This window comes from Ursus arctos, unplaced genomic scaffold (genome assembly GCF_023065955.2).
Source record: "Ursus arctos isolate Adak ecotype North America unplaced genomic scaffold, UrsArc2.0 scaffold_7, whole genome shotgun sequence".
NCBI classification, from domain to species: Eukaryota; Metazoa; Chordata; class Mammalia; order Carnivora; family Ursidae; genus Ursus; species Ursus arctos.
Window position 1 is genome coordinate 13,709,275 of NW_026623089.1, and position 26,438 is coordinate 13,735,712.

General features: G+C 54.3%; 1 protein-coding gene across 2 annotated transcripts in view; it reads left to right on the forward strand.

Annotated features, from left to right (window-relative positions):
* Window positions 1–3,339: 3,339 nt before the first annotated feature.
* The window catches only part of HSPA12A (heat shock protein family A (Hsp70) member 12A), a 63,699-nt gene continuing 40,600 nt past the window's right edge, over window positions 3,340–26,438 (forward strand). The window contains exon 1 of one of the 2 annotated variants that reach the window (XM_026494215.4): window positions 3,340–3,528. In XM_026494215.4, the coding sequence (XP_026350000.2) occupies window positions 3,486–3,528 (43 nt within the window). In that variant the 5' untranslated portion in view covers window positions 3,340–3,485. The remainder of the gene's footprint in view (window positions 3,529–26,438) is intronic. The other variant, XM_044382181.3, reaches the window with a different exon arrangement.

A 26,438-nucleotide genomic window follows, 5' to 3' on the forward strand; every position in this document is an offset into this window, starting at 1 on the left:
GTGCCCCCACCTTTGTGTGCTTCCATCTGCTCTGCTGGAAAACAGGAGGACCGCCGCAAGCAGTAGTGAGCACCTGGCTGGCCAAGTGTGTGCTCACCAGGGCGGCCTCTAATGAGTGGGATGATTAAAGCCCTGAGGACAAACCCCAGGCAGAGGGTGCACTGCCTTTCATGCTCCCTGAAAATCGAGACTGTTTTCTGCTCTCTGCCCACAGCACGGGGCCCACATGTCATCCCCCATCATCCTCATGTGGCCTCCTGTCACTGTGGCTGTGTGTCAGCTGAGAGGGCAGATGGCCCTCAGGCCTTTCCACCATAGGTGGTGGGAGGGTGGGGTCTGAGGGGTTCCTGCTGGTTCTGACAGGCTGCCAGACTGATGTCTTGGTGCGGGAGGTCAGGAGCCTGATGGAGAGGGACAGGGTGCCATTAGGAGCTCGGCAGGAGGGGCACCCGGGACAGGATGGGGGCGCAGGGAAGGCTCCCTGGAGTTGGGAGTTCCATGCTGAGTTCTCCACGTTGCTGGTGGTGGCGGGATGAGGGGTGAAGTGGTTCAAACATCAAACACATTTTAAGGGGTTTGAAATGCCAGCATCCGAGAGGCAGGGGTGGGTGCAAGAGATTGATAGAAGTCATGAGGGGCGGGAGGAGAGGGAGCTGAGAGGTGGGTGGGCAGGGCACCTGAGGGGTAGGACAGGAGCCCGAGACGGTGAGGTGGCCCTGCAGACACGTAGGCAGTGAGACATGATGGGGATGAGGACGAGGATGGTGGCAGTGAGGATGGGGTGGAAATGTCCATGGTCAGCTGGGCAACACTTGACTTGGAGGTTGAGCAAACTCAGACGCACACAGAGAATGGAGTGAGAGCCGCTGCTCAGGTGTGTGGCTGGGTGGCTTGTGGGTGACGCTGCCTTTACGGAGATCCTGCAGCCAGGAGGGAGGGCAGCAGAGGATGAACTGGGCTTTGGGGGAGTGGTAAGGGCCTGGGAGGTGCCCTGGGGGGACTCTCAGGAGGTCTGGAGCCCTGAAGGAAGGTCGAGCCCTGGGCGTGGAGGTGGACATCTCTGCAGATAGACGGAGGAGGCTTCTGAGTGCTGAGCTGCCCGAGCAGCAGTGTAGAAGGAGAAAAATAAAATGAAATGTGCGAGTGTGTAGAGTACTCTGGGAGCCTGGGGGTCGGGTGGTGTCCTAGGTTTCCCTGGGCAGGTGGCCTCCGACTGGGGCCCTGAAGGGTGCCTTGATGTGGGCAGGTAGAGGAGGGAAGCGATGGGTGTGTCCAACATGGAGAGAGATGTAGACTGTGACCATGTCCGAGGAAGGCTGGTGGAAGGAGGTCTTCTTGAGAGAGAGATGCCAGACGAGGTATGTTGTCAAAGGTGTTGAACGTTAAGCTGAAGAGTTAAGGCTTTTTCTTGTAGATGAGGGAGGCCCAGCATGGTTTGAACCCAAGAGAGACTTAATCAGAACCACGTTTAATAAAAAAGTCTTTCTGGCCCCACTGCTTAGGCATGGGTCCGTGTGACACGGGTGCTCCGTGGGCAGCATGCTGGTGACTGTCCCTGCCCTTTGAACCTCAATCCATGTGGCCTCGGCCCAGCCAGCTTCACTCAGTGGGGGTACAGGGGCAGAACTGGGAAGGCAGCTTGAAGGGCTGGTGCAGAGTTGTCTTCATCGCCCGCACAACTGTCTTCACCCTTCCTCTGGCCTGCATTTGGGTGCCCTGTGCTCTTAGCCTCCAGGCCATGTCTTAAGTCCGCCTCTGAGATAGTGGGGTATTGTCTCAGCAGGCAAGTGGTCCTGGGAGGGAGAGGGCACTCTAGGAAAACAGTGTTCTCCACTCTGGGAGTGCCCCCCACCACATGCCCCCCATTGCCCACTGTCCTGCACAACTGGCCATTGTCCACTGTAAAAAGGTGCCTGTGACTTAACAATATGTAATACTTTCTGGACTGCTTACCATGCGCCAGACCCCAAGCAATGCATGCTACATGCATCAGCTCATCTAGTCCTCTTCATTCTTACCAAGTGGGTTCTCTGTACCTATTGCATAGATGAGAATATTGAGGCTCAAAGAGCCATAATTAGCTCATGGTCTCATACACAGTCAGAGACTGTAGGCTGAGGATTTTTAATGCAGGCAGACAAAGGGCAAGTTCATCCTTTTAACTCATCACCCTAAAATCACTTTCTGAGCAGAGGCTGGTCTCTGGGCTCTACCGGCAGCACCTTGCCCACCCTGTCCTCCATAACCTGGTGCAGGATGAAGCCTCCATTAGGTGCCTTTTGAGAGCTGTGGCCCATCTCAGGGCACAGGGATAGCTGATGGTTATCTCAGCTTGGCCACTTACTTGATGTGTGTTCTAGGCATCATCACTGAAATCCCTTAAACCTCAGTTTCCTTCTCCGCAAAATGGGGGCCACTAGTCCCCACCTCTTAGAGTTATGCAGAGCAAATGAGATAAGACTCTTAAGCACTTAGCATAGAGCTAGGCTTGAGGGAAGTGCCCAGTAACGGTGGTCATCAGATCTTATCACCACCCTCATTCCCTTCTTGCACAGAGGACCCAGAAGCCACCTGGCCAGTCGCGAACAGGTGCCAGTGGCGCGCGTGTGTGGCGGAGCCAGAGGACAGGAAGGATGAATCATTGACCGCCGAAGCTCTGCATTATTAATGCCGTTATTCTCAGACTTTTAACGGAGGGCCGGGTTGAGAGCCCATATATGGTAGGCGCGACGCCGCCTCCGCGACAAGCGCCCCCTCCCCGGGGGTCCTGAGTTGCCATGGAGTCCCGCAGGCAACCTGGAGGCGGCCGCCCTCTGCAGTGCCCCGAACGAGGCCCCCGCGCAGGTCTTCGGTCTGCGGCCTGAGTCCTGGCCGCGCCGGGTTCCTCCTTGGCGTGGCCCTTGCCCGCTCCCCTGGGACTGTGGGGGAGAGAAATGAATGGGTGGGGATGGGGCGGGCTTCCTCGGGAGAGCGCGGTTTCTGTGCGGTGCCTGCTGCAGGGCTTCGGCCCCCGGCTATTCCGATAAGCGGACGCGCCGCGGGGCGGAGGGGACGTGAAATCCAGTCCCCGCCGCTGGCCGAGCAGTGCGCCTTCCGTGCGCCGGCGTCCGGCGGGTTGCCGAGCCGCGGAGCCCCTGCCGCGCACCCTCCTCGGCGGCGGCCAGAGAGTCACGGAGAGGAGGGGCCGGACCCGGAGCGACGGGTTCGGGCGGGGCGGGTGAGGGGCGGGCAGACGCAGAGCCGGGCCCCGCGCGGGCCTTCCCCGGCCTTCCCCAGCCGGCCGGGCTCCGCGGGGCGGGGCGCGGGGCGGGCCCGGGAGGAGCGCGGGGAGGAGTCCGGGCTGCGGCGGCGGCCGCGTCACAGCAGTGCTCCCGCTGCCCGGCGTCTCAGACCCGGCCCGAGCGCCGCCGAGGACGCGGACGGGGACCCGCACCGGCACAGGGGCTGCGCCGGAGGTTCCTCTTGCGGGCGGGGGCTGCGCGACCATGGCGGACAAGGAGGCCGGCGGCAGCGACGCGGGGCCCCGAGGTGAGCGCGGGGCGCGGGTCCTGCGGTTGCGGCGGGGCGGGCCGGGGAAGGATGAGGCTCTCTCGGCCCGGTTCCCCGCAGCTCCCTCTCGGGCCGCGGGAAAGTGGGCGCGCACCCCTCAACATCTTGCCCTAGCGGGGAGTGCCAGGGTCAGCGCCGCGGCGGAGCAGGGAGTCTGGGGTGGGGGGCGTCCGCCTCCGGCCCGCCGGTCACGTGCTGCGCTCCCGGCCGGGGTGCGGACACTGCGGCGGGGACCGGAGCCCCCGCCCAGGCGCCCTGGCCATCCCGGTCCCGGGGTGGCGCCTCCTGCGAGGTCCCTTGCGAGTCGGGGTGAGAACCAACCCCCCCGGTGTCCATGCCCTGCGCGCTGTGCGGGGATGCCCGCGCTTGCCGAGTAAAGGGCCGGCCGCCGGGTGGCCCCGTATCCCCAGCGGCTCATTTCCGTGACTCAGCGAGGCAAAGCGAGGGTTTGGAGCTGTCCCCTGGCCCCGCCGAGGTCGGACGTACGTGCGGCGAGTGCGGGCTGCAGCTCCGGGCAGAACTGCGGCGCACTGCTCGCCCCGCCCATCCCCAGGGATTCTGCGGGCGGTGGAGGGGCGAAGCGGCGGGGGCTCGGCTGTCCGCTCCTTGCCCGGGCGGGGGAGAGGAAGGTGGCGCCCAGTGCGGAGGACGGACGCTCGCATTCTGCAAATGTGCTATGGCCGCTTTCTTTGGGGAGCGTGGTTGGGCTCAGATGGGGCGGGGGTGCCGGGTAAGGACCGAGAGAGGACCCGGGAGCGGGGGGAAGAGGAGGAGCAGCTTTTGGAGCCCAGGGCTATAAATCATGGTTTCGCCAGCGGAGGGGACGGCCTGACCAGGATCGTGGGTCCCAAGTGGGGAAAGTTGGGCGCACGGAGACGCCGCGCGTCCCTGACCTGAGGGGCTATAGCAGTAGCAGCCGCTGGAGGGGAGCGTAGCCGGGAGGCTTCCGGCGAGCGGCAGGGTAAGCCGCCTGGCGAGGAGGAAATTAAAATGCCTGGGACGCAAGGGAAATTCACCCAGGAAAAGCTTTGCGGGGACCTCAAAGCTGGGGAAACTGAGTCAGGAAACAGCGCAGCCACCATGGGCGGGGTGCTTGCAGTCTTGCAGTCTGTGGCCGCGGCCCCCGCCCTCTGCTGCGCTCTGAGCGGCACCTGCCCCCTCCCCAGCCCATTGTTCCTGCAGATCTGGGAGGTGCCTCCCCACACGGCACTGCAGTAGTAGGGGAGTGCGGGGGGGGGGGGGGGGAACATCCTGACAGGGCTCACTCTTGGGAGGGGCCTTGAAGAGCCCAGGCCCGGCCCAAACTCGCATCCAAATTGCCCCCTCCCCTGACCTTCCCCAGCTGGCAAACCTGGGCAGTGGGCTGGCGGCTTTGTCTGGATATCACTCAGCAACTGGATGGATTTACCCCCCCCCCACTTTTTCTGTAAATTGGAAAAAAATGTAGGATGATAGGGAGGGACATCCGATTTGCTAAGAATTGCTAAAGCTTAAGTTAGTGAACCAGTTTCTTGCCTCTCATGCTGGGATAAATAGTGGATGACTGTATCAAATGCAAGGTTGGCCCTAGGATGTGTGAAATCAGAGGAGCGAGCAGGGATGTGCTTCCCCCCACACCATTTGTCCTGTAAAATCGAATTCAGCACCCCTACCCTAGACACACACACACACACACACACACACACACAGAGGTACTGTGTGCTTGTCTGTCCTCAGGCTGGGAGAGCTCCCCATCCAGAAACATGCTGGGTGTGCTGGGCCACCTGCCACTGTTCGCCTGTGTCTATTCTCGAGTGTTTCTTCACTTGCAGTGATCTGCAGTTCAAGGCAGCTTGTGAGAATATCCAGCACATGGGCTTGGGACACAGAGCGGGCTGTGCCTGGCAACTTGCTGGTTCGCTCTTGGTTCCCATCCCTTCATCTCTAAAATGGGAGATATTAATAGTATCTCACAGGAGCAGAGCCTGTTCACCCATCATCTAACACATCTATTTCTAAGATTTCCTCACTGAATATTCTGTGCTGGGCAAGGAGCATACGTTCTTTTATTTGGTAAAGCCTCAATAACAGATCTGTTACCAGCATCGCCCTTTCCCCCAGGTAGGAAAGCTAAACAGAGGCTGAACGACCCATCCAAGGTCACACATCTAGGAAGTATTGATTTGGACTCAGGCCATCTGCTGCCAGGGCTCTAGCCCTTTGTGGCCATCCTGTGTAGCCCCTGTGGGTGTGGCCAGCAATGACTACTCTGCAAGGAACATAAAACGGTGTTCTTCAGGGGATTCTTTGAGGGATGCTTCTGGTGCAAAAGGATGAGTGTGGAGGGATCAAACTGTGTTGGTACTTGTGGTCAGTGAGAGCCCTGGGTGGTGGGGTGGGCCAGAAAGGCTGGCCATAACATGTTTCCCAACAGATCAAGTGGGGGTGGGGCATGGGTAGAGTTACTCATGAAACAAGATTGGTAGAAAGTTGGTAGTTGTGGAAGCTGACTGATGGGTCCATGGAGGTTCATTACTATTCCCTTTGTCTATGTGTATGAGTTTCCTTAATAGAACATTTCCATTGATTTACAAAGGGCCGGTTTTTAATCTTTAGATCTTTGGACCGCAAAAGCTGAGATGACCTTCAGTCCTGCCTCCTCCAAGACCTGCGTTGGTTGGTTGACATAGGGAGCCCTAGAAGGATGAGATGAACAGGGGGGCAGGGGACGTGCGGTGGTTCAGGCCGGGCTAACTCCTATGGTGACCGAGTCAGGGGTAGGCGTGGGCAGTGGACACCTAGTAATGTGCTCCAGGGAGGGAATGGGGTTAGGGAGAGGAACAGCAGGCTGGGGGGGGGGGTTGCCCACGTTTGGGGTGCCTCTGGAGGTGTTGCGTTGGGCTTTGGAGATGGGATTCTTAGCATCCTGGCAGTTAATCACAATAAAAACAAACATTTTGAACATGGAGATTTAGTGAGGACTCTGTTCATGCTGAAATCTGAAAATTTTGAATTATTGCATTTGGCCCTGCCCACATTTGCTATTGAATGAAAGGCTAACAGGGGGTCCTGTTACCCCCACTTCACCAGGGAGGGATCTGCCAGGCCCGCATGACACAGCCGGAAGTGGGCTTGAGCGAAGGGTGGGAGGTGGTCAAGCTGTCCACCCTCTCTTAGCATGTGCCTGGCAGGGCGTAGGCCCTGAGGGAATTCCACTGAGGGTCTGAATGAATGAGCACACGCCTTGTGGAGTGAGGCTGCCCCACTTCCCCATGGCCGCCAAACTGTAGATGGAAGTGGAAGGGGGTACTGGCTGTGGCTCCCAAGGAGCCAAGAGCAAGTCGCATTGATGCTCTGGGTATCATGGCTCGGGCTCTGGCCATGGACCCACTTCCACGTCCATACCTGCATCTGCAGCTGTGTCCCCTGCCTCTGTGTACTCCTGGTGCGCGCTCCCCACACCGTGTCCCATTTCCCAGAGCCCCGTGATCTCCTTTAGCCCTCATGCTGTCCCCTCCGCCAGGAATATCCTCCCTTTCTCTAGCAAACCTCGACTTATCCTTCAAAACTCAGCTCAGGTCTCACTTCTCAGGAAGCCTTTGTAAGCTCATCCATCTTGGTGAGATTGTGCCTTTGTGGTCCCAAAGCCTTCGGTCCTGATGGTTGGTAATCTCAGCTAGTGTTCATTGAGCGTTTACAACGTTCTACCTTTATATGTGTATATCCCATTGACTCCTCCGACAGCCCTATGAGGTTGGAGTCATTATTACCCCATTTTGCCGATGAGACAGCTGAGGCTTTTGAGAAATTTGGTAGTCAGCCCAGCCAAGGGATCAAATCACTCAGCCAAGGAATGCTTGAGCCGGAATATGAATCAGTAGTGGACCCTAAAAGCTTATGCTTTTCTCTTAATGCCTTTTCTTCCAACAAGGGCAGGGCCTGTTGGCTTTCATTTCCATACTCTTAGGACACATAGTAGGTGCTCTGTAAACACCCTACTGGGTGTCAGATGACTATCAGTCAGTAATCCATAAGGGAACACAGCAGTGGGGAATGGCATCTGCATCCTGCCCACTCTGCAGCCAAGTGGTGCTTCTAGAAATGTGGATGCTCAGAAGTGGGTGGAAGCTGAATGGGGGTAGGCAGGGCTCAGTCAATCCTTGAAGAGATGCGACTTTGATTCCAACAAGGGTTTGAGTGACGACTCAGTATTGTGGGGGCGAAATGCTCTCTCATTGCATAAATAGGCCTCTGGTAAGGGAGAAAGCTTCTTTATTATTGCTGCTCATAATTAGAATGGCAGGGAGGAACCAGGCACTTTAATGAATGAGCAGCATGTGGCAGGAAGCGAGCGCCTTCCACCGGCAGGCATGTCTGGGCATCGCCAGGGGAGCGGGGCGGGGGGCAAAGAGGGGGACCAAGAAGTGCAGGCACTGCCCAGAATTGACACTGACCCCACCGCGGTGGGTTCTGCAAATCCTTGCTGCCTCCCTTTTATTGGAAATGACTCCGAATCCATTGCTTGGAGATGGGCAGTAACAGGTGTGGAGGGGTAAAGGAGCCTTGTGGCTTTGGAGCCCAAAGTGTGTGTCAACTCCAGCTAAGATTTCCCTTCCTGGTCTGGGCAATGGGCACGTGATGCCTGCCTCGGTCTGTTGTGGGAACAGTGCAGATATCAGAAGAGCCGGAATTGATCAAGTTCTTTCCCATTGGAGGAAGTGAGAGGTGGCTTTCCTGTCCCTACCTCCCAGATGCCCCCCGGAATGACCATTGCCTTGTGTGGCATGATGGCCAGTCCAGCTGGTCTGCTTTCTTTGGAGGCTTTAGAAGGAAAACAGATTCTGCTCGGGTTTTTCCGACTTGGGTCTATGTGGGGAATATGTTCAGGTCCTGAAGCAAGACCCTGGAAGTGATGAACACCTCTTTCCTGGCAAACACGAAGTTAGCCCCCCTTGAGTGCCTTTCCCCCATCTCTGCAGAGCTCACTGGTAGGAAGCAAGAATGGAGGCAGCTGAGGGCTGGTCCTGGAGCACGTAGTGTCAGAAGCTACACTCTTTGGTCACCGGACATCCCCTGGGGTTAGTTCTCAATCCTGAATGCCTATTAGAATTGCTTGGGGGAGCTTCTCAAATGTCTTGATGCCTACGCCAACTCCTAGAACTATCCTATCAGGACTTCATTGAGTGAACTGCCAAGTTTGAGAATCCGTGAGTTACCACGTATCTGGATTTTGGACTTGGATCTCAGCAGGAAGGGGGTAGAGGGCAGGAGCATCTGACACGGTTCATTCCCTGGTCTAGACCGAGTCAGCAGAGTTTGTAAGCTCCAGCTCTGTGTTACATTCTTCGCTTCTATTGTGTCATATTGAATCTTCATAACTACTCCACAAAGTGGGAGATTTTACACAAGGGGAAACTGAGGATCAGAGGAATTGAGTATATACCCCAGGATGAGAGAGCTGGAGGGGGGAGGGGGGATGTTAGAACAGAGCTCAGGGCTGTCCCCCAAACCTTCACGGGTACATCTTATCCTCAGGGAGCTTTTTCTCAGTCTTCAGCCACTTGAGATTTACCTTCCTGATTTAGCCGTACGTACTGACCACCTAAACTGTGATTTATTGATTACTTTTAAAATTGATCAGCTGTTTTTTGAAAAATGCTTTTATTTAAAGCGTCTTACTTATGTCAGTTCCATAAATGGGAAACCTGTGTCCCTTGCCACAAACAGAAGGGGACCACAGCGAAGTGTATGAAAACCCAAACACAGTCAGAACGCTTTAGGCACATGCGGTTGCCCTTGGAAGGCTTTGTGCGGAGGCCGCACTCTGGAGAAGAGGGAGATCAGAGAGTTTTAGAAGAGGTTAAGGATACAGGAGCACCAGACTGAGACGTTCTCTTTTCTGGAAGTCATTCTCCAGAGGGACTTGAACAGGAAGAGAAACACTTTAGGAATCACCTGGGGGGGAGGTCCTTATGATTCTCATTCCCAGACCTTCTGGAATTGGACCGCCCAGGAGAAGGGGCCCTGGGAGTGGATTTGCAAAGCCTGCCAGTTTATAATCAGGTGAGAGCTAGTGCCCAGTCCATGGGCCACATAGGCATCTCTGCTCACCAGGGAATGGGGGCCCTCCCTCTGGGACCCTGAACTAGGATGTACTGCTTTACGTTGGCCATGTGAGGAGGAGAGGATGTTTCCATGCGATTTTACAGGACAGTCAGCTTGGATTCCAGTTCTGGCTTTACCACTTAGCAGCCATGGGATTCTGGGCAAGTTTACATAGTCCCTCCCCCACCCCACCTCAGTTTCCTCATCTGTAGAATGGGAATAATCAATAGTACCCATTTCAGAGCAGATTTTATTTTCTCCTACAACCTTTTCTGTTGTCTGTTTTTATTTGTTATTATGAATCCTGTAGACACAGGTAGGGAATTTATCAGTGGCTGCATTTTGTCCGGGAGGCTCAGAGGGGAAAAGGACTGGCCTGGAATCCCCTGGCTAGGAAGCAGGAGACCCCAGCCTGAGCCTCAGTCCACATGACTTCTTGGCCAACAGGCCCAGAACTTTGGAGGGCTGGACGTCTCAAGTTGTTGACCGTATTTAATGCCCAAGTGGTCCTTTGCCAAGGCTCTGAGCTCCCTGCTGGGCTTCCTGATTAGAGCACTAGTGGGGTTCAAGGTCTTTTTGTATCCCTGGACTCTACCCAGGGCTGCTGACATCTGCCCTCAGGTGGAGTTCTGGTCTGCCTTTGGATGGGCCCTGTCTCTGTGCTGAGGCTGTAGACCTGGAGCTTTGCAGATACTAGTCTGAGCCCTGCCTGGACCACCCCTCCTCTTCCAGCCTTGACCCTGACCGGGCAGCTAGGGATGCCAGGTGGGGCCGATGTCTGCTGGGGCCCCACAGTGTCCCTACCAGGGAACTGTGAACTGCAGCCTCTGGGCCTGGGTTTAAGTCCCCTGATCTCAAGGGCGGCTGTGCGTCCAGATTTGCCGGGACGGTTCTGGTTTACACCTCTTGTCCCGGTGAAATTACTAATAGTGACTCCTTTCACTTTCTGGGTATCCCAGTTTGGAAGATAAATTCTGTGGTCCTACTACTTATCTCTGTTCTTCCCTCAGCCGTGTGGGCCTCAAGTGGGACAAGAGAGGCAGGAGGATGTCTGGTTAGACCCGGGCTTTGGGCTCCGGCACTCCTGGGTTCAGCTGTGTGTAACTCCTGGGTGTAACATCGCTGTTCCTCCATTTCTTCTTCTGTAAACAAGGATACCTGGTTGTCCTGCCCCAACGGGGTGCTGTGAGAATGAAATGAGAGAATATAAATCAAGTGCTAAGCGTGAGCCTGGTCCGTGGAAGGTGCTCGCTAAGTGCTGGAATTGACTGTTATCACTGCTGGTTTGATTTGGGGGTTGTAGTGGTGAAACGTGGGCTCTGGAGCCAGATTGCCTGGCTTCAGGCCTGGGCTGTGTCATTGACCTGCTCTGTGGCCCTGGCAAGTTACTAAACCTCTGGAAACCTCCATTTTTTTCATCTGTCACATATGGATTGTAATAGTCGTCTTCGTGTGGTTTTAGTGAAGGTTAAATGAGTTTATATAGGAAGGGCACTTAGAACAAGGCCAGCCATAAAGTAGACACTAAATTAATGTTAGTTATTATTATTATTAGCTGTTATTGTTATTATGAATAAGAATGCTAAGCTACATTCTTGTAGGCAGGAGGAATTATCCACTGTATTAGTTTCCTATAGCCATCATAAAAATTACCGCAAACTCAAATTTATTATCTTATCGTCTGTAGGTTGGAAGGAAGTTCAGAGTGGGTCTAACTGAGCTGAAATCAAGGTGTTGGGAGAGGCTTCCTTCTGGAGGCTCAGGGGGAGACCCTGCTCCCTTGCCTTTTCCAGCTTCCAGAGGCCACCTGCATTCCTTGGCTCGTGGCCCCTTTTTCCACCTTCAAAGCACATCACTCCAACCTCTGCCTCCACCATCACATCTTCTCTCTGACTCTGCCCTTCCTGCCTCCCTCTTATAAGAGCTCTCGTGTAAAGATCTCTATTTGAGGCCTGCCTGGATAACCAGAAGAGTCTCCCCATCTCAAGATTTTTAGCGTCATTGCATCTGCAAAATCCCTTTTGTCATGGAAGGTGACATATTCGTAGGTTCCAGGGATGGGACAGGGATGTGTTTGGTGGGGTGCTATTATTCAGTCTACTACACCCAGAAAAGATTGGGGTCTTGCCTAGAATCAGGAGCATTAGTTAGAGAGCCATCAGCCTCCTCCAGGAGCGGTTTGAATGGTAGGAGCTCTTCCTCCTTGGTGTTTAACATCCGCTGGGCTCCTCTGGCCGGCTGCGTGATACCTTCCTGGGCTTGGGGCTGTCAGTTAGCCCTTAGCTTTTCATCAATCCTGGTAGGATCCTTGGAGACACCGCCACTTTGGGGATTGGTTTAGCCCCTTCTCAGGGGGTCTATGAAATCACTGAGAACTAAATAAAAGGTTAATTGGCTCCCAAGTGGGGAAAACTATTAAAATATGAAAGAATTGGTGAAATGTCTAAAAAATGTCACATTATGTTTGTGTTTGCTATGTAACGAACCATCCCAGAATTGAAAGGGTTAACACGGTAACCATTTTATTTGCTCACGATTCTGTGCTGCTTCTTCTGCTTCTTCTGCTGGTCTTGCCCAGGCTCGCTCATATGACTGCATCTGATGGCTCCGCTGGGCTAGTGAGTCCAAGATGGTCTCACTCAGGAGCCTGGGGGTCGGTGCTGGCCATCAGCTGGGCTGCTTTCCATCATGGTCTCAGGGCAGCAGGAGGAAGGCCTCTTGAGAAGTTGTATGCTGTCACCTCTGCATTCTAGAGGTCAAAGCAAGTCCCCGGCGCACCAGGCAGAAGGGGTAGAAAGAGAGACCCAGCTCTTCATGGGCAGTGCTGCAGAGAACGTGTGGCTTTGAATCTGTCCGTTTGAGTAAAGTGATCAAAGTACAAACTTCAAAAAATTGCATTACGTTTTAACACAGCTTGCGGGTCAGAGTCACGCATTCTTACAGCTCTCTGTGAATGTGTCATGTCAAGAAGTCCGCCCGTTGTCAATCAGATGTTCCTCATAGTCAAATTATCTGAAAAGCAACTTCCAGTATCTTGCACTTGAAATTCCTTGGTTCTTGGTCAAATAAAATCTTAAAAATAAGGGGGGAGGGTGCCCGCGTGGCTCAGTTGGTTCAGCGTCCAACTCTTCGTTTTGGGTCAGGTCGTGATCTCAGGGTGGTGAGATCGGGCCCCAAGTCGGGCTCTGCTGGTGCTCGGTGCAAAGTCTGCTTGAGATTCTCTCCCTCTCCCCTCCCCCTTCCACTCCCCCTCCCCCAGCTCTCACACTCACCTGCTTTCTAAATAAATAAATAAATAAATAAAATCCTTTTTTTAAAAAAAGTGAGAAATTACTTGGTTATTGGTCTATAGCATGTGTTTCCATGATTGACGAATGGGGGCATGATGTTGGTATAGGTGGAAGTTTGTTGGCTCACTGACAGTTTTTCCCAGTATGTTTGGTTTGATAGATCAGAACATGATTTCTCATGATTAAAGAACAACAGAAGAACTTAAAAAAAAAATGCTGAAAGTCTACAGGTGCACCTTCTAGGGCAAGTGTCTTTCCACCCCCCTCACACTGAATGGGGAAGCCGAGGGGGACGGTGAAGGAGCCCGATCAGCATTACCCCGCGAGAACACAGCGAGTGCAAGTGATACCCTGGGTAGGGTTTTCTGACTTTGGTGAGAGTGGTCTCTGTAAGAAGAGCGCGCCCCCCTCCCCAAGGCCTGTCATCTCAAAGGAGGAGCACCAGCCAATGAATGACTCCCTGGGGCTTGGGATCCAGGGGCTCAGTGTGCACGGATATTACTAGGGCCATGACTATTTTGGGAAGGGCTCAAGTGACAAGGTCCTGTAAGTGTTGAGTGATAGGCACCAACCCTGTCTTTCCCATGAATCCTTTTATTTTTAGTGTGCAGTTTTGCAGAATGTGAGGACTTGCAGGAAAACACACTGTGTTATGGCAAAAAGGCTGTCGGATGAGTGGCCACTTAAAGATATTTGCCCTGGGACGGAGTGCGGCCTCAGATGACTCGGCCGACTGGGAGAGCCTGTTCTCTTCTCTGCCCCTCGTGTCTGAGTACGTTAGCTGGATTTTGAGACTGTTTTACTGCCCTGAGCATATTTTCGAGTTGTTTTGCTTTACCGTGTTCCACTTTTACCCTCAGAAAACCGAGGCTCCGGGTAGGTAGTTGGCCCTGTAGGGTGGCCCCGCTAAGCACCCCGAGATCTCGGAGGGAGGTGGGTTTTGCGGGTGAGCGGCACGAAGGGGTTGCCTTGGTGCCTTCTGTTTTCTGTAAATAAGACCCTGTGGTCTTGCAGGTTTCCCTGGGACTGGAAACCGGGGTTTCTGTGCCCCGATTCCTAGTTCGCACTCGGGACACAGATGACGCAGGCGCCACCGCTCGGGCCCGCTGCCTTGGAGACCACAAGCTGGCCTTGTTGGCCCCAGGTTTCCATGGACTAAAGGCTAAATTCCTCTGGTCACTTCCTTCCTTTCTTTTCCTTTCCTCATTGTCCTTGAGGGGCCATCTCTGCCGGTTGGGATAAGAAAGTGTTTTCCAGCCCCAGTGTCAGGAGTCCTGTTCCCAAAGTGGACACGGAAGCCGTTGAGGAAGCAGCCCTAGGTGGCATCGCCAGCCAGTGGGACCTGGTCTGTCAAATGTCTGGCCGGGGCCTCCCCTCTCGTTCTACAGATGGGCACACGGAGGGCCAGGAGGGCTGCGGGGACTGCCCCCAGCTACTTGGCGAGGCCAGCGTGAGAATCCAGGTCAGCGGACTGCCCCTGCACACTTGCCCTCTGAACACAGAGCTGGCCTCGGAATGGTTCTCAGCCCTTGAGTCCAGCCAGTCCCTCCAGTCAGAGACAGCGCCGGGATCTGAACCTCTTGGCGGCCAGGTGGCTGTGAGCGAGAGTCCCTCGTGGTGGGACCCCAGGCACAGCCTCTTCTCTTTCCTTGCATTGTCCCTCCGTTGTTGACATTGGTGGTGGCCCATCTTTTGTGCCAGTATTAAGGAGGTTTTAGTGGCGGGTAACTAAACGTCTTCTAGCTAGAGGGAGCCAAGGAGATTTCAGAGAGAGGATCCCAGGGTGGCTTCTGGAACTCCCTCCATCCTGGGTGTAGGAGGGAACACACTGAGAGTTTTCCCCACCCACCCCCGACCCCAGTCTCTGACTTCTGCTTTACCCTGCCTGTAGCCTCTCCCTGCCTCTCTGTACGCCCACTTTATGGGCTCCCCGGTCTGTCTTTCTCATTCCAATCCAGATTGCCAGGGGAGGCCCCTGGGTCCAGGCATGATGACCACCCGCCCCTGGAACTGTTAGCCCTGGCGGGGGGCCGGGGTCACTTGCTGGGCGGGGGAAGTGGGGGCGGCACTGGCCGGTGGACAGGGAGCGGCTGTCTCTTGCAGACAGTTACAGTACGAGTCATCGAGTAAGTCATTTTCCAGCAGATGGTTCCTAGGTGAGGGCTGTGTAGACAGAATAGACGGAAGCCTGTGAGAAATGTTACTCTTGTTTCTAATAGCAACAGATACCTGATGCAGTCCTATTTTTCTTTCTTCTACAAATCAAATATAATAGCAGATGATAGGTTTAATAAAAAATAGTTTCAGTTTGTGTCTGTCCTTGGCAAAAGAAAAACCTCCTAACACTCCGTCAGCAATTTGGGGCGGAGGTTTACCGCTTGGTAACTTGAGGCGTCATGGAACGCGGAATTGGTGGAGATGTGAGGAAGGGGCTCGTAGCTTTGGGTCTTTATCAGCCTTAGTGTGGCTTCGGGACCAGAGTGAGACGTGTATACAGCTGGAGGCTGCGGGGGGGGGGGGGGGCCTTCAGCATTCTGTGAGCCAACCTGTTCATTTTCCAAATGAAGAAACTGAATCCTAGAAAGTGACAGTGACCTTGAGAGCCCACAGTGACCTAGTGACAGGATAAGGTCACGCTGTCCCTTAGAGCAAACTCACACTCTGCCCATGTGGGTTGGGATGCTGGGGCTGGGGTTGGGGCTGGGGATAGGGACATCGGGGTGGCAGTACCCCACTTGTGCCTGGTGGTGTCAGCGGCACCCCGGAGAGATTTGGGGAGCAGGGGATGGTCTGACCTAGGGCACCAAGCTCCTGGGGGCCAGTCATAAGGAGAGCGGTGAGCAGAGGTGCCAGAGACCCAGCAAAGACCTGATGCTGTCGGGGACTTTTTGGGTCCTGTCACAGCCGTCTCACGGGAGGCTGCTGTGTGTGTTCGCGTGTGTTTGTGTGTGTGTACGTGTGTTCATGCGTGGGTATTCACGGGGAGAGAGGCAGTAACAGAGATGGAGGAGAGGGAGGGAGAGAGAGACAGAAGAAGGGAAAGACTAAGAGATGTTAGAAGCTTCTGGTAAGTCTTCCCTTGGGGTTCGTGTGGTTCATTCAGAAATGAGCCCCAAAGAACCCGGCTGGTCATAGACATTGAATCTGCCCTAACACTGTACTCCTTGGGTCTTCCCGAACATTTGGTAGTGGAATCCCAAAGTGTCTCATGCTGGGGGACAGAGCCTGAGGCCCTCTGGAAGGAAGATGACGAGCCAGCAGGATGGGATTTCTCAGGAGCAGTAGGAATGCCCTCTGTCCTGCTTATTATTTGTATCTGTGCCTTGTGTGTTGAGTGCGTAGTCGTATGGGGAATCAGCCTTCCCACCGAGTTATACTATGGAAGGGGCACGTCTTCCTGCAGAGTAAGGCCTGAAGAGAATGCGGAGATGCCGCAGAGGCAGGGAGGACTGTGGGGATTGCCCCTCAAAAACCGTAGTGTGGGGGAGGGTGGCAGGGCCCCTTTCTAATGAAATGTGAGCCATGAGATTGACATAAGCTCCAGAACGAACACAGAAGCCCAAAATACAGTGATCGTGGCAGAGGGATGGCCCCGCTCCTCCTGTGACTGACTCACGGAAGAGCTGTCGGGATTTCCGTCCCCAGATGTAGCCCGTCACCTGCTTCTGCCCTCAGAGCTCCTCCCTCAGGCCCTTGCCCAGCCCCTGCTCACAACCGCTGCCACTCTCGCAGAGAATTTGCAAATTGGTTTCTGTCTGCGAATATGCTTACAACCAAGGTGACCCTCCCTGCCTGTTTCCCCCAAGCCTCAAGGCCCAGGACCCATAGTGGGCCATATGGGCATCTCCTGGACACAGCCAGTTCCAGGCTTGTGTTCAGATCTGGCAACTGAACACCCGGGCTCTGACCAGATATGAATGATTAAAGCCTCGGACAGTGTGGGTTGGCAAGGTTGGAGGCCAGCGGTAGAGCCAGGTCCTAGGAGCCCAGGGTGAGGCCTGGGACCCAGCCAGAGCATCCCCCCCGCCCCTCCCTCCGACGCTCCAGGGGGGCAAATTTTCTGTCTCAGCACCAGCATGGCTCACTTCAGGCAGGGAACATTTGGGGACACTGGGGCGGGGGGGTTGAATATTGAAGCCAGAAGTGATACCCATAAAGTGTAGGTCCACTCCTACTCCTAGTCTTCGGGGAGGCTGAAGCCAAGGCAGTTCAAGACCCCCTTCCAGGAGGGGTTCCTGGGCCATGCTCCCTGTGGGAGGCTGTTTGGGACTGCAGGAGGGGCTCAGGTCCTGAGCTCCGGTCTCAGCTCTGTGGTGTACTTGCTGTGGGGCCGTGGGCACACTTGGAAATCTCCCTGAGATTCTGTTTCCTCCTCTGTAGAATGGAGCTGAGGAATAAAGCCCACCCCACGGGGCCGCTGGGGAGATTGGCCTGGCAGAGAGTTGGTCCCCGGAAGTGGGAGCTGGGTGATCACTGGGAGCTGATAACAGGGTGATCACTGGGGTCCTGGTGCAGGAAACAGAAGAGCAGGCAGGGGCCTTGGGCATGACCAGCGCTGCAGCTGGACAACAGGCCCCCCAGGGAGGCTGCAGGAAGTGATATGTAGAAGCCAACCTCACACCCCGAGCACCCCCACCCCCCCACCGACCACCTCCTCTGTCCCCCTGCTGCTGTTCTGGGTAGGTACCGGGTGAAAAAAAGATAACTCTGCTTCTCATGACAAAAGCATTACATGTCCATCAAGGAAACTATCATCCAAAGGAAGAAAAGAGGAAACAGCCAGGACCCCACGCCCAGAGTCAGCTCCATTAACCCGTTGGTGTTCTGCCTTCCTGCCTTGCCAGGCATAGCGAGACAAAGCTAATAGCGGGCTTTCGTGAAACCTCGCACCACGAGGTCGTGGGTGCTATCCTCCTTTGATGAACGAGGACACAGAGGCTCAAAAGTTTGTGGTCCTTGGTTAAGGTCCCGCAGGGAGAGAGTGGGTGGTGGGCCTGCTGGTTTCTGAGCCCGCAGTGTGAGTTCTTCAAAAATTTTTGTCCTGGATCACTCCGGTCATGCTCCCTCACATCCCTTGCCCCCAGCCGCAAGAAAGCCACCCCCAAGAAGCCTTGCTTCCTTTATACCAAACACCCTGGGAGCAGGATGGGCCGGGCACCCACCAAGGCAGGGCCGTGTGCATGTGTGTGGGGGTGCTGGAGAGTAGGCCTCACCGTCTCTTCCCAGAGCTCCTGAGGTGCTTGGCTGGGGTGCTCTTGGCCGCGGCTGGCTGCCCAGAGCTCTGCTAGAACCTGGATAAAGGTGATCCAGGCCCCAGATATTGGGGTGAGGACAGGGGCCCCCAGGTGGACATCTGGCAAAATGGTGAATAGGACTGGAAGCTCCCCCCAACCCCTCGCAGGGGCCTTGGAGGTGGGAGCAGCGCCTTTGGTACCATCTGGAAGGTGCACTGGCTGCAGGCAGGAGGCCTCATTACCTGCCCCGTGGTCTTCCCCCAGGAGCCATCCAGTCCCGTTTCACAGGAACAGCCTTGTTTCTTTTGCTCAGGCTCCGCACGAGTTCCCCATGCCCTGCAGGGGCGAGGCTGCTGTGTGCTGGCAGGCCTGGAGGGGCAGGACGCAGGGGCAGTGTGGGCGGTGCCAGGTGGGGTGGGGATTAAGTGAGGGGGTCCCCGCAAAGCCGTTCTCGGGACGTGACACCCGCAGCCCTCCCCGTGTGCTCTTGAGCTGTGATGATGGGTGTGTTCACACGCGTGTGTTCCGTGTGTGGGAGGCTGAAGAATGCCCTCCGAAGATGTCCGTGTCCCACCCCCCCGGAACATTCACGGTATGTTACCTTGTGTGGCAAAGGGACTTGAAAGAGGTGATGAAATCGAGGGTCCTGGGAAGAGGAGACTATCCTTACTGGGTGGGCCCAGTGCCATCCCAAGGGTCCTTATAAGTGAAGGAGGAAGCAGGAGGGTCAGAGACGGAGAGGGATTGGAAGATGCTCTTCCGCTGGCTTTGAAGACGGAGGAAGGGGACCCAAGCCAAAGACTGCAGATGTCCTCGAGAAGCTGGAAGAGGCAAGGAAATGGCTTTTCTCCTGGAGCCTCCAGAAGGAACACAGCCCTGCCAGCGCCTTGAGTTTAGTCCAGTGAGACCCATTTCAGACTTGAGACCTCCAGAACCGTGAGAACTCCAGAACTCTCTGGTTTTAAGTCACTGTGTTTGTAATAATTTATTATAACAGCAATGGGAAGCTGATACGCTGTGTCACCACTGCACCAGGCAAGATACAGGGTATTTTTATCACTCCAGAACATTCCTTTGTGCCTTGTCCCAGGCTGTATCTGCCCATTCTGTGAGGAACCACTGTTCTGACATCTTTCACTTCAGACGTACCTGTTCTTGAACTTCACGTGGATGGAATCCTCCTTCACGTCCAGGGTCTTTTACTCAACCCAGTGCTTTTGAGGTTCATTCATATTGTTGGGCGTATTAATACTTTATCCCCTTTTTGTTGCTGAGTACTGTTTCCTGGTCAGGCTATACCACACTTGGTTTGTCCTTTCTCCTATTGATGGAAGGTTGGATCATTTCTAGTTTTAGGAGCTTACAAAAAAAAAAAAAAAAGAAAAAACCTGCTGTGAACATTCTGGAACAGATCTTTTTGTGGACACATACGTATATCACTTCTCTTGTGTAGAATCCAGGTTGTGGAGTTGCCAGGTGCTAGGACAGGGATGCGTTCAGCTTGAGTGGAAATTGTGGGGCTGTGAAGTACAGCATGAGTCAGCCTGGCCAGCCTCGGGCCCGGGGGCTGGTGGTCACCTGCTGGCCTGCAGGGGTTTCTGGGGGTGCATACGTGATGGTGCGGGCCTCCTCTGGGGCTTTAGTGGCCCTCAGGTGGAAATCCTCAGCCAGCACGTGGGTGCTCTGGGGCTTGGAACAGCAGGCGAGCCTGTGCTTTTTGAACACCTGCTCTGGACCCAGCTCAGTGCTGGAATTTTCTTATTGGTCTTCCCTTGTATCTTCACACAGCCCTGTGAGGGGGAATAGTTGTTATCCACTTTGCAGCTGTGGAAACTGAGGCCCGGGACGCAGTTCTGTCTTGGCAGAGCTGGTGAGGGTAGAATTGGGGGTCTTCCCAGGGGCAGCCGACCTCAGGTTTCAATCCCATCCCCAACCCTGGAAGAGTAACCCGAGGCTGTGCCTGGTGGGAGAGCAGCCATGAGGGTCAGCTCCTCTCATGGGAAGGACAGCGGTGGTGACGGGGCGGCGGGGGGGGGGGGGGGAGGGAGAAGGACAGTGGGGCCATTTCCCCCTGCAGATGGGTGTGTGAGCCAGGCCTGGGGATAGCAGATGGCCTCCCACATGGCAGAGAACAGTCCAGCTGGTGCAGGGGTTTATGGGGACAGTCATGATGGTGGGGCAGTGGTGAGGGGCTAGTGGAGGCATCTGATTGGTTAACGAGCTACATCTGATATGTAGGGCAATAGAGAACAGCAGTAGGTGCTCGAGGCTTGGAGTAACCTGATGGAATTGGTGGTTGTGACATGATTCAGGGGAGCAGCCTGGAGACAGTGTGGGGCCCTCTGGGAAGCTCTCCACAGCTCTCTCCCTTTGCCCGTGCTCTTCCCTTTCCCTGGTGTTCTCTCCCCATCTTGTTCACTCAGCGAACTTGTCCTTGAAGATGCCAGTCAAGCACACCACCCTGGGACTGCCTCCCGCACCCCAATCCGCCTGTGGCACTTACCACAGTGTCTAACAAAGAGTGGTAAATAGAACTGTACGGTTTTCTTAATTACAACCTTTGAACTGAAATCATTCACCCTGTTTTGGCCTGAAAACTCGCAGTTGGATTCTCATGAATTAAATACGCATGTGAGGCATGTCCACGAGACAAGACTAATGGCAGCCTGTTGGGGACGGGGCAGAGGAGAGCACGGACAGACACGCAGGGCTTGAGGGGGATGGGGGGCTGTTTCACGTGCGCCCTCGTGGATGAACTTCCCAGGGAACCCTGAAGTGCTTGCCCTGCAGAGTACTGCTTCATCGTACGGCGATACCACACTTGGTTCATCCATTCTCTTATCGATGGATGTTTGGATTGCTTCCAGTTTTTGGTGAGTATGGAAAAAAAAAAAACCCTGCTGTGAACATTCTGGAACAGATCTTTTTGTGGATGCCTATATATGCACACTTCTCTTGAGTAGAATCCTAGTTGTGGAGTTGCTGGGTGCTAGGGCAGGGATATGTTCAGCTTGGGTAGAAATTCCCCACTGCATATTTAGCTTCTAGAATCTTCTTGTTCACTAACACAGAATGTCCTCAACATTGTGTCCACACCATCAACAGCTTCTAGACTGGGTCTGTGGGGAGAGAGAGGCAGGGAGACGAGGGCAGGGAGAACGGACCTGAGCAGGTGTCCCTGTCACCAGCTCCCACTTTTCCTGTTGGGAGCATTCCTGTGAGCACCTCCTGTGGGTCACCGCCCAGAGGGGAGGTCGCGGCCCTGCGCTCAGACATTCCGTCTCCGTGGGGGTGTGCCTGTCGTGAGTCAGGCCGGTCACTCCGGGTCTGGAGCATTCTGCTCTGCAGAGGAGATGGCTGTTGATTAATTGAGTTCTAGAAGGAGCTGTTAAAGATAACAATGAAGTCAGAGGAGCTGCCCCCACACAGGGTTGGGCTTAATGAAGCAGGCAGGCCTGCGCCCTGGGAGGGACAGGCCTGTGGGACAATAGTAACAAAAAGTCACAGACAGACCACCTGGGCTTACAGATGTCTTTCCTAGTCTCCGGCTTGGGCAGCTGGCCCTCTGCGGATGGTGGGGGGGAGGTGCAAAGTCCCATTCCCCGGGCTTCGGTTCTTGCCTGCCTGGACACTGCAGGGGCTGGCACAGGGTCCTGGAGGCTTGTCCACTTGTGCACGTACAGCACACATGCTCCGGGGGGTGTGTGGGCAGCCGGGGCCGTCTGCGTGGCCTCCCTGTGGCTCCTAAGCACAGAATATGCAGCTTTTCCTGGGGATTCACGTAGTATGTTCCTGTAGTACGGGTAGGCTCCGCCCACCTCGTCAAAGCTGCTTGGTCTCCGGTGGGCCTGGAGATGCTCTGGGAGACACTCTGGGTCCTGCGGCTCGTGGAGCAGCCTGAGGAAGTCAGCCTCACTCCCCGGCAAGTACCTCGGCATGGCCTTTCACTCCCCTGGAAAAGACTTTGAGCAAATTTGGTCCTGGGGGAATTGTTCATTGGTTTTCTTTCTTTGTTTTTATCTCCCTTTCCCGCTCTGGAAGTAGATACTCTATTTTAAATCCTTTCAAGAGGAGTTTCTCTTGAAATTTTGCCATGCCGGCTTACCTTAGCAAAATCTTAAGTTAACCAATATCTTAACCCAGTTTACTAATTCTCTCTTTGTAAGAGTGCCAATCCCTCACTGAAGGTTTTGTATAAAACAGAGTAAGAATGAGGGATTTTAAACTTAAAAAATCTTTGAAAGTCTCGGAAAGGACTTTCTGTCCCTCCTGCTAGCGTGGAAATGTTTGGCTACCATGTGAGCAGTGTTCTGTGTACAGGGCCAGGCCACCGGTGCAGAGAGGGCATTTGGTTCCTGTGGATGTCCAGTATCCTGGGGAGCTCCCCCTATGGGTCCCCCCTGTCCAGGTTGCAGTGGATGGTTCATGCCCTTGTCTTCTCTTTTTCTCTATCTTCTGGAAGCAGCAATATCTCAGTCAGGTTCCCGAACACCTACCAGCCCCAGGACCCTGGCTCAGGGGCAGCAGCACATACAAGTAGTTACACAGAAGAATGTTCCAAGGCTGATGCGGTTTGCCCTCCTGACAAGACGGGGCGGTGACCTCAGCTGACAGCTAGTTACGGCTGCAGGTTATTGGGCATCTTCTAGCATGGGTTCCAGAATCCCTCGAAACTGCCTGTCTGCGGGAGAAGCCCTGACAAGTCGTCCAAGTGCAGCTCTCCATCAGGATGGAGTATGGCCTTTGGCTCTGTCCAGAGCATCTAGGGGAAAAGTGAAAACACAGCTGGTGGCTGGGGCGCCGTCCCTGTCCTGGGCCCGGGTCCACACGCTGCCGAAGAGCAGGGTGTCTGGGGAGAAGCCTGTGCGCTCGCAGAGTCCGGGACGGGCAGCCAGCCCCGCTGCTGGACAAGTTCTGGGAGAATCGCTGTGGACTCTGCCAGGCAGAGAGGTTGGCGGCTTCCCAGGGATGGAGGGAGGGCAGGAGGGAGTGGTGACCAGGGTGGGTGAGGGTGACTAACGTCTGCTTCCAGGGAGGAAGACCGTGCTCCTGAGTGCAGGCGGGACCTGGGACAGTTTTCCTTACAGGGTGGTTTCCAGCAGCTCTTCGATTTTTTTTTTTTAAGTTGAGATCACATATCATAAAAAAATTAACTTACCATAAAATTCACCATTTTAAAGTATACAACTCAGTGGCTCTTAGGACATCCACAAGGTTGTGCAACCATTGCCACCGTCAAATTCCAGAATATTTTCATCACCCTGAAAAGAAGCTCATGCCCGTTCGCAGCCCCTCCCTGATTCCACTCCCTCCGCAGCTCTCATTTCTTGCGTGCAGTGCTGCCAGCTGCCCTGGGTACAGACTCTGGCCAGTTACAGAGTCCTGGAACCTCGGGCCTGGAGTGTGGTGGAGGGAAGGAGCTCAGGCATTGGGGACAGGCACTTAGGAGTGTGTGATTTCAGGAAGATGCTTAACCTCTCTGTGCCATGGTTTCCTCTGCTGTTAAATGGGGCTAATAGCTACATATTATCTACCTCATTGGGTTGTTTGTAAGGATAAAACGAGACACTGTATAAGTAATAACAGCTACACTTGTTAAGACCTTTGCCTGCATTATTCTTATTTAATATTTATTAATCCTGCAAAGTAAAAGTTATTATTACCCTATTTAATACAAAAAGAAAACCGAGCCACAGAGAAGTTTAGTAACTTGTTCAAGGTTGCCCAACTATGAATCTGTTTTTAGCTGCAAAGCATGGAAAACTTGGCTTTATCTTGTTTCAAGAAAAAGGAAATTAGTTAGGACATGGAATGGAAAGTCTAGAAGACCAGCAAGCCCCAAGGCAGGTGCATTTGGCAGCTCATGGACCCTGTCAAGAACGGAAGGAGGTTCTTTTGATGGTATGTGCATCTCAGGCTGGTGGCAAGATGGTGCCCACAGGCTCTTCCTCAGTGCACTGGCTTTAGAGTAAAAATATTTCTTTCCCAGAAGCGTCCAGGTGACTCCATGGGCCAAAACTGGGTCACAAACCCATTCCGACTTCTGTTGTTGGTAAGGGGAAGGGGCTCTCCATGGCTGGTTTCGATTACCCGGGATCAGCCCTGGGTCTGGGGAAAGGTCCCCCCCGGCCCCAGCCTCCATGATCGTCATGTAAAATTGAGGTTTAGTTAAGAAGAGCGAAATGGATTGTGGGTAGACACAGCAGGATCCACCAAGGCCAGTAAGTAAGTGAGCTGGGATTTGGACGAGCCCTCCCCTGGGCTTCACCACGCTGCGACACAGCCTCCACACAGCTCCTGATGGCTAGTATGTGCGTAGTGGATCTAGGCTGAATGCACGAATCTATACAGTCTAGTTCCCACCCACCCCCAGTTTTTCTCCAACTGAGTGGTTGAACCCCTCTTGTGATGGGGAACTCAGTGCTGTACCAGGCTTTTCCTTTTCCCGTTTGACAATTAAGTGCCACAGCTCCCTCTTAGATTATTAGAAAAAGATCTGCTCTGGGTGTGAAACTTGGAAAATGGCGCCTACTCTAGGTGATAGAGCCCTTCATTTCATGGCTTGGGGTGGTTCCGTTGTGGTAAGAAATGGTACCCCTGCCTATGGGGTGATGCGGCTCTGCTTCGGAGACATCCTCCCCCAAGGCAGGCGCCTTTGTGCCGTGCACAAGCTGTCTCTTCTGGTAAGACCCTCTCCAGAGGGTCTCAGCTGGCAGGGCACGGGCAGAGCGTGGGAAGTTCGTGCTCGGGTTCCCCAGCTGGGGGCACACCTGGGCTAAGGGCACCCCTTCCTGCCTGGAGATGGTACAACTCTCTCTCATCAGGAAGGTTCAGCTGTTGTCTCCCCGAACCCTCACTTCCTGTTCTGCCTCTCCCTTACCTCTCCCCAGGGACAGATAGCGAATGTTTGGGAAGTGAAAGAGTCCCCTGCCTCTGTCTATAACTTCAGTACAGTCAGCACCGCTGGGGACTGAGCCGCCCCAAGGCTGTTCATGATGGAAATTGGGGGAGGCTAAGCCAGGGTCTTCCCGGGGCCCAGGGAGGTGGCCTCTTTTCCTTGGAGCGGGGCAGAGCTTTTTCATCGACTTGTTCAGTTTTGAAGTGTGCTTCACTGTAGAGAACAGGAGAGCCTGCATTTCATTCCCTGGTGGGAGTGGGGCAGGTGGCTTCCCAGATCCTCCTCTTTCCTTCTGAAAGTGCCCCTGGGGTGAGCAGATGGGCTGAGCAGTGAAGTTGGACCAGACAGTCTCTCTCACCCGTGGCAGCACCAGCCCTGTTCCCCTCGCTTGGAGTTTCCCTGAGGGTTCCATGTGCCAAGTTTCTGTCCAGTGGGTCTTTTTATCCTTGATTAACAAGCCTGGAGAAGCACCGTTGAAAGGAAATGCATTCGCTCACTGCACATCTGTGGGCGCCCGGCCAGTCCCCTGGTGTAGGCACATGGCCTATTTTGCGACAGCAGTTGGACCGATTTGATGATGATGATGATGATGATGGTAATGATAATAAATAACATCTATAATTTACTGAGTGCTTGCCATGCACGGGGTTTATAGGTATTATTTCATTCTGTCCTTAGAGCGACCCTATAAAATATATCACCATCATCGTGATCCGCCCATCCTCCCAGTTTCCAGGAGAGAAAACCGAGGTGCTGAGAAATAAAGTAGCTCACCCAAAGCCATGCATCTGGGAAGTGGCTATGTTGGGATTTGAACTCAAGCTTTTCTGACTCTGAACTTGTACCTTTAACTTCCATGTTATCAGCAGCCCCTTCCATGATCTCTGGATTTGAAGAATTAAGGGTTTCCAAATGGAGAGCCCTAATGGGCTTCAGAGTCCATAGAAAGACAAGCTCCACAGTCTTCTGAGCCTGGAGGCAGAGCTAGCCAGCTGGGGCTTGGGAATGCCCGTGACTGTGCCCTCCTGATTTTCCTCATGCTGTTTGCTCATCTGTGAAATGGGGATTTATGTTCACATCTCTCTTGTAGCTTCATCTGTCACGAGCAGTGGCACCTGTTGGACACATGACATTGGGCAGGCAGTTGGAGAACTGTGGAGCTGGGTGGCATCCTGACAGCATGGGCTTCTTTCTTAACCTTGTAGGCCCTACTTTTCTCATCCATGGAATGGGAGAATCACAGCACCTCACAGCCCCCGCACACAGCAGGATTTCATGAGTCAGACCTGTAAAGCTCTGAGCTCGGCACGAGATTCACATTCGGTGGTTGTTGACTATGATAGCTTTCCTGGTAGATTTCTGGGTTTGTACATTTCTAATAAT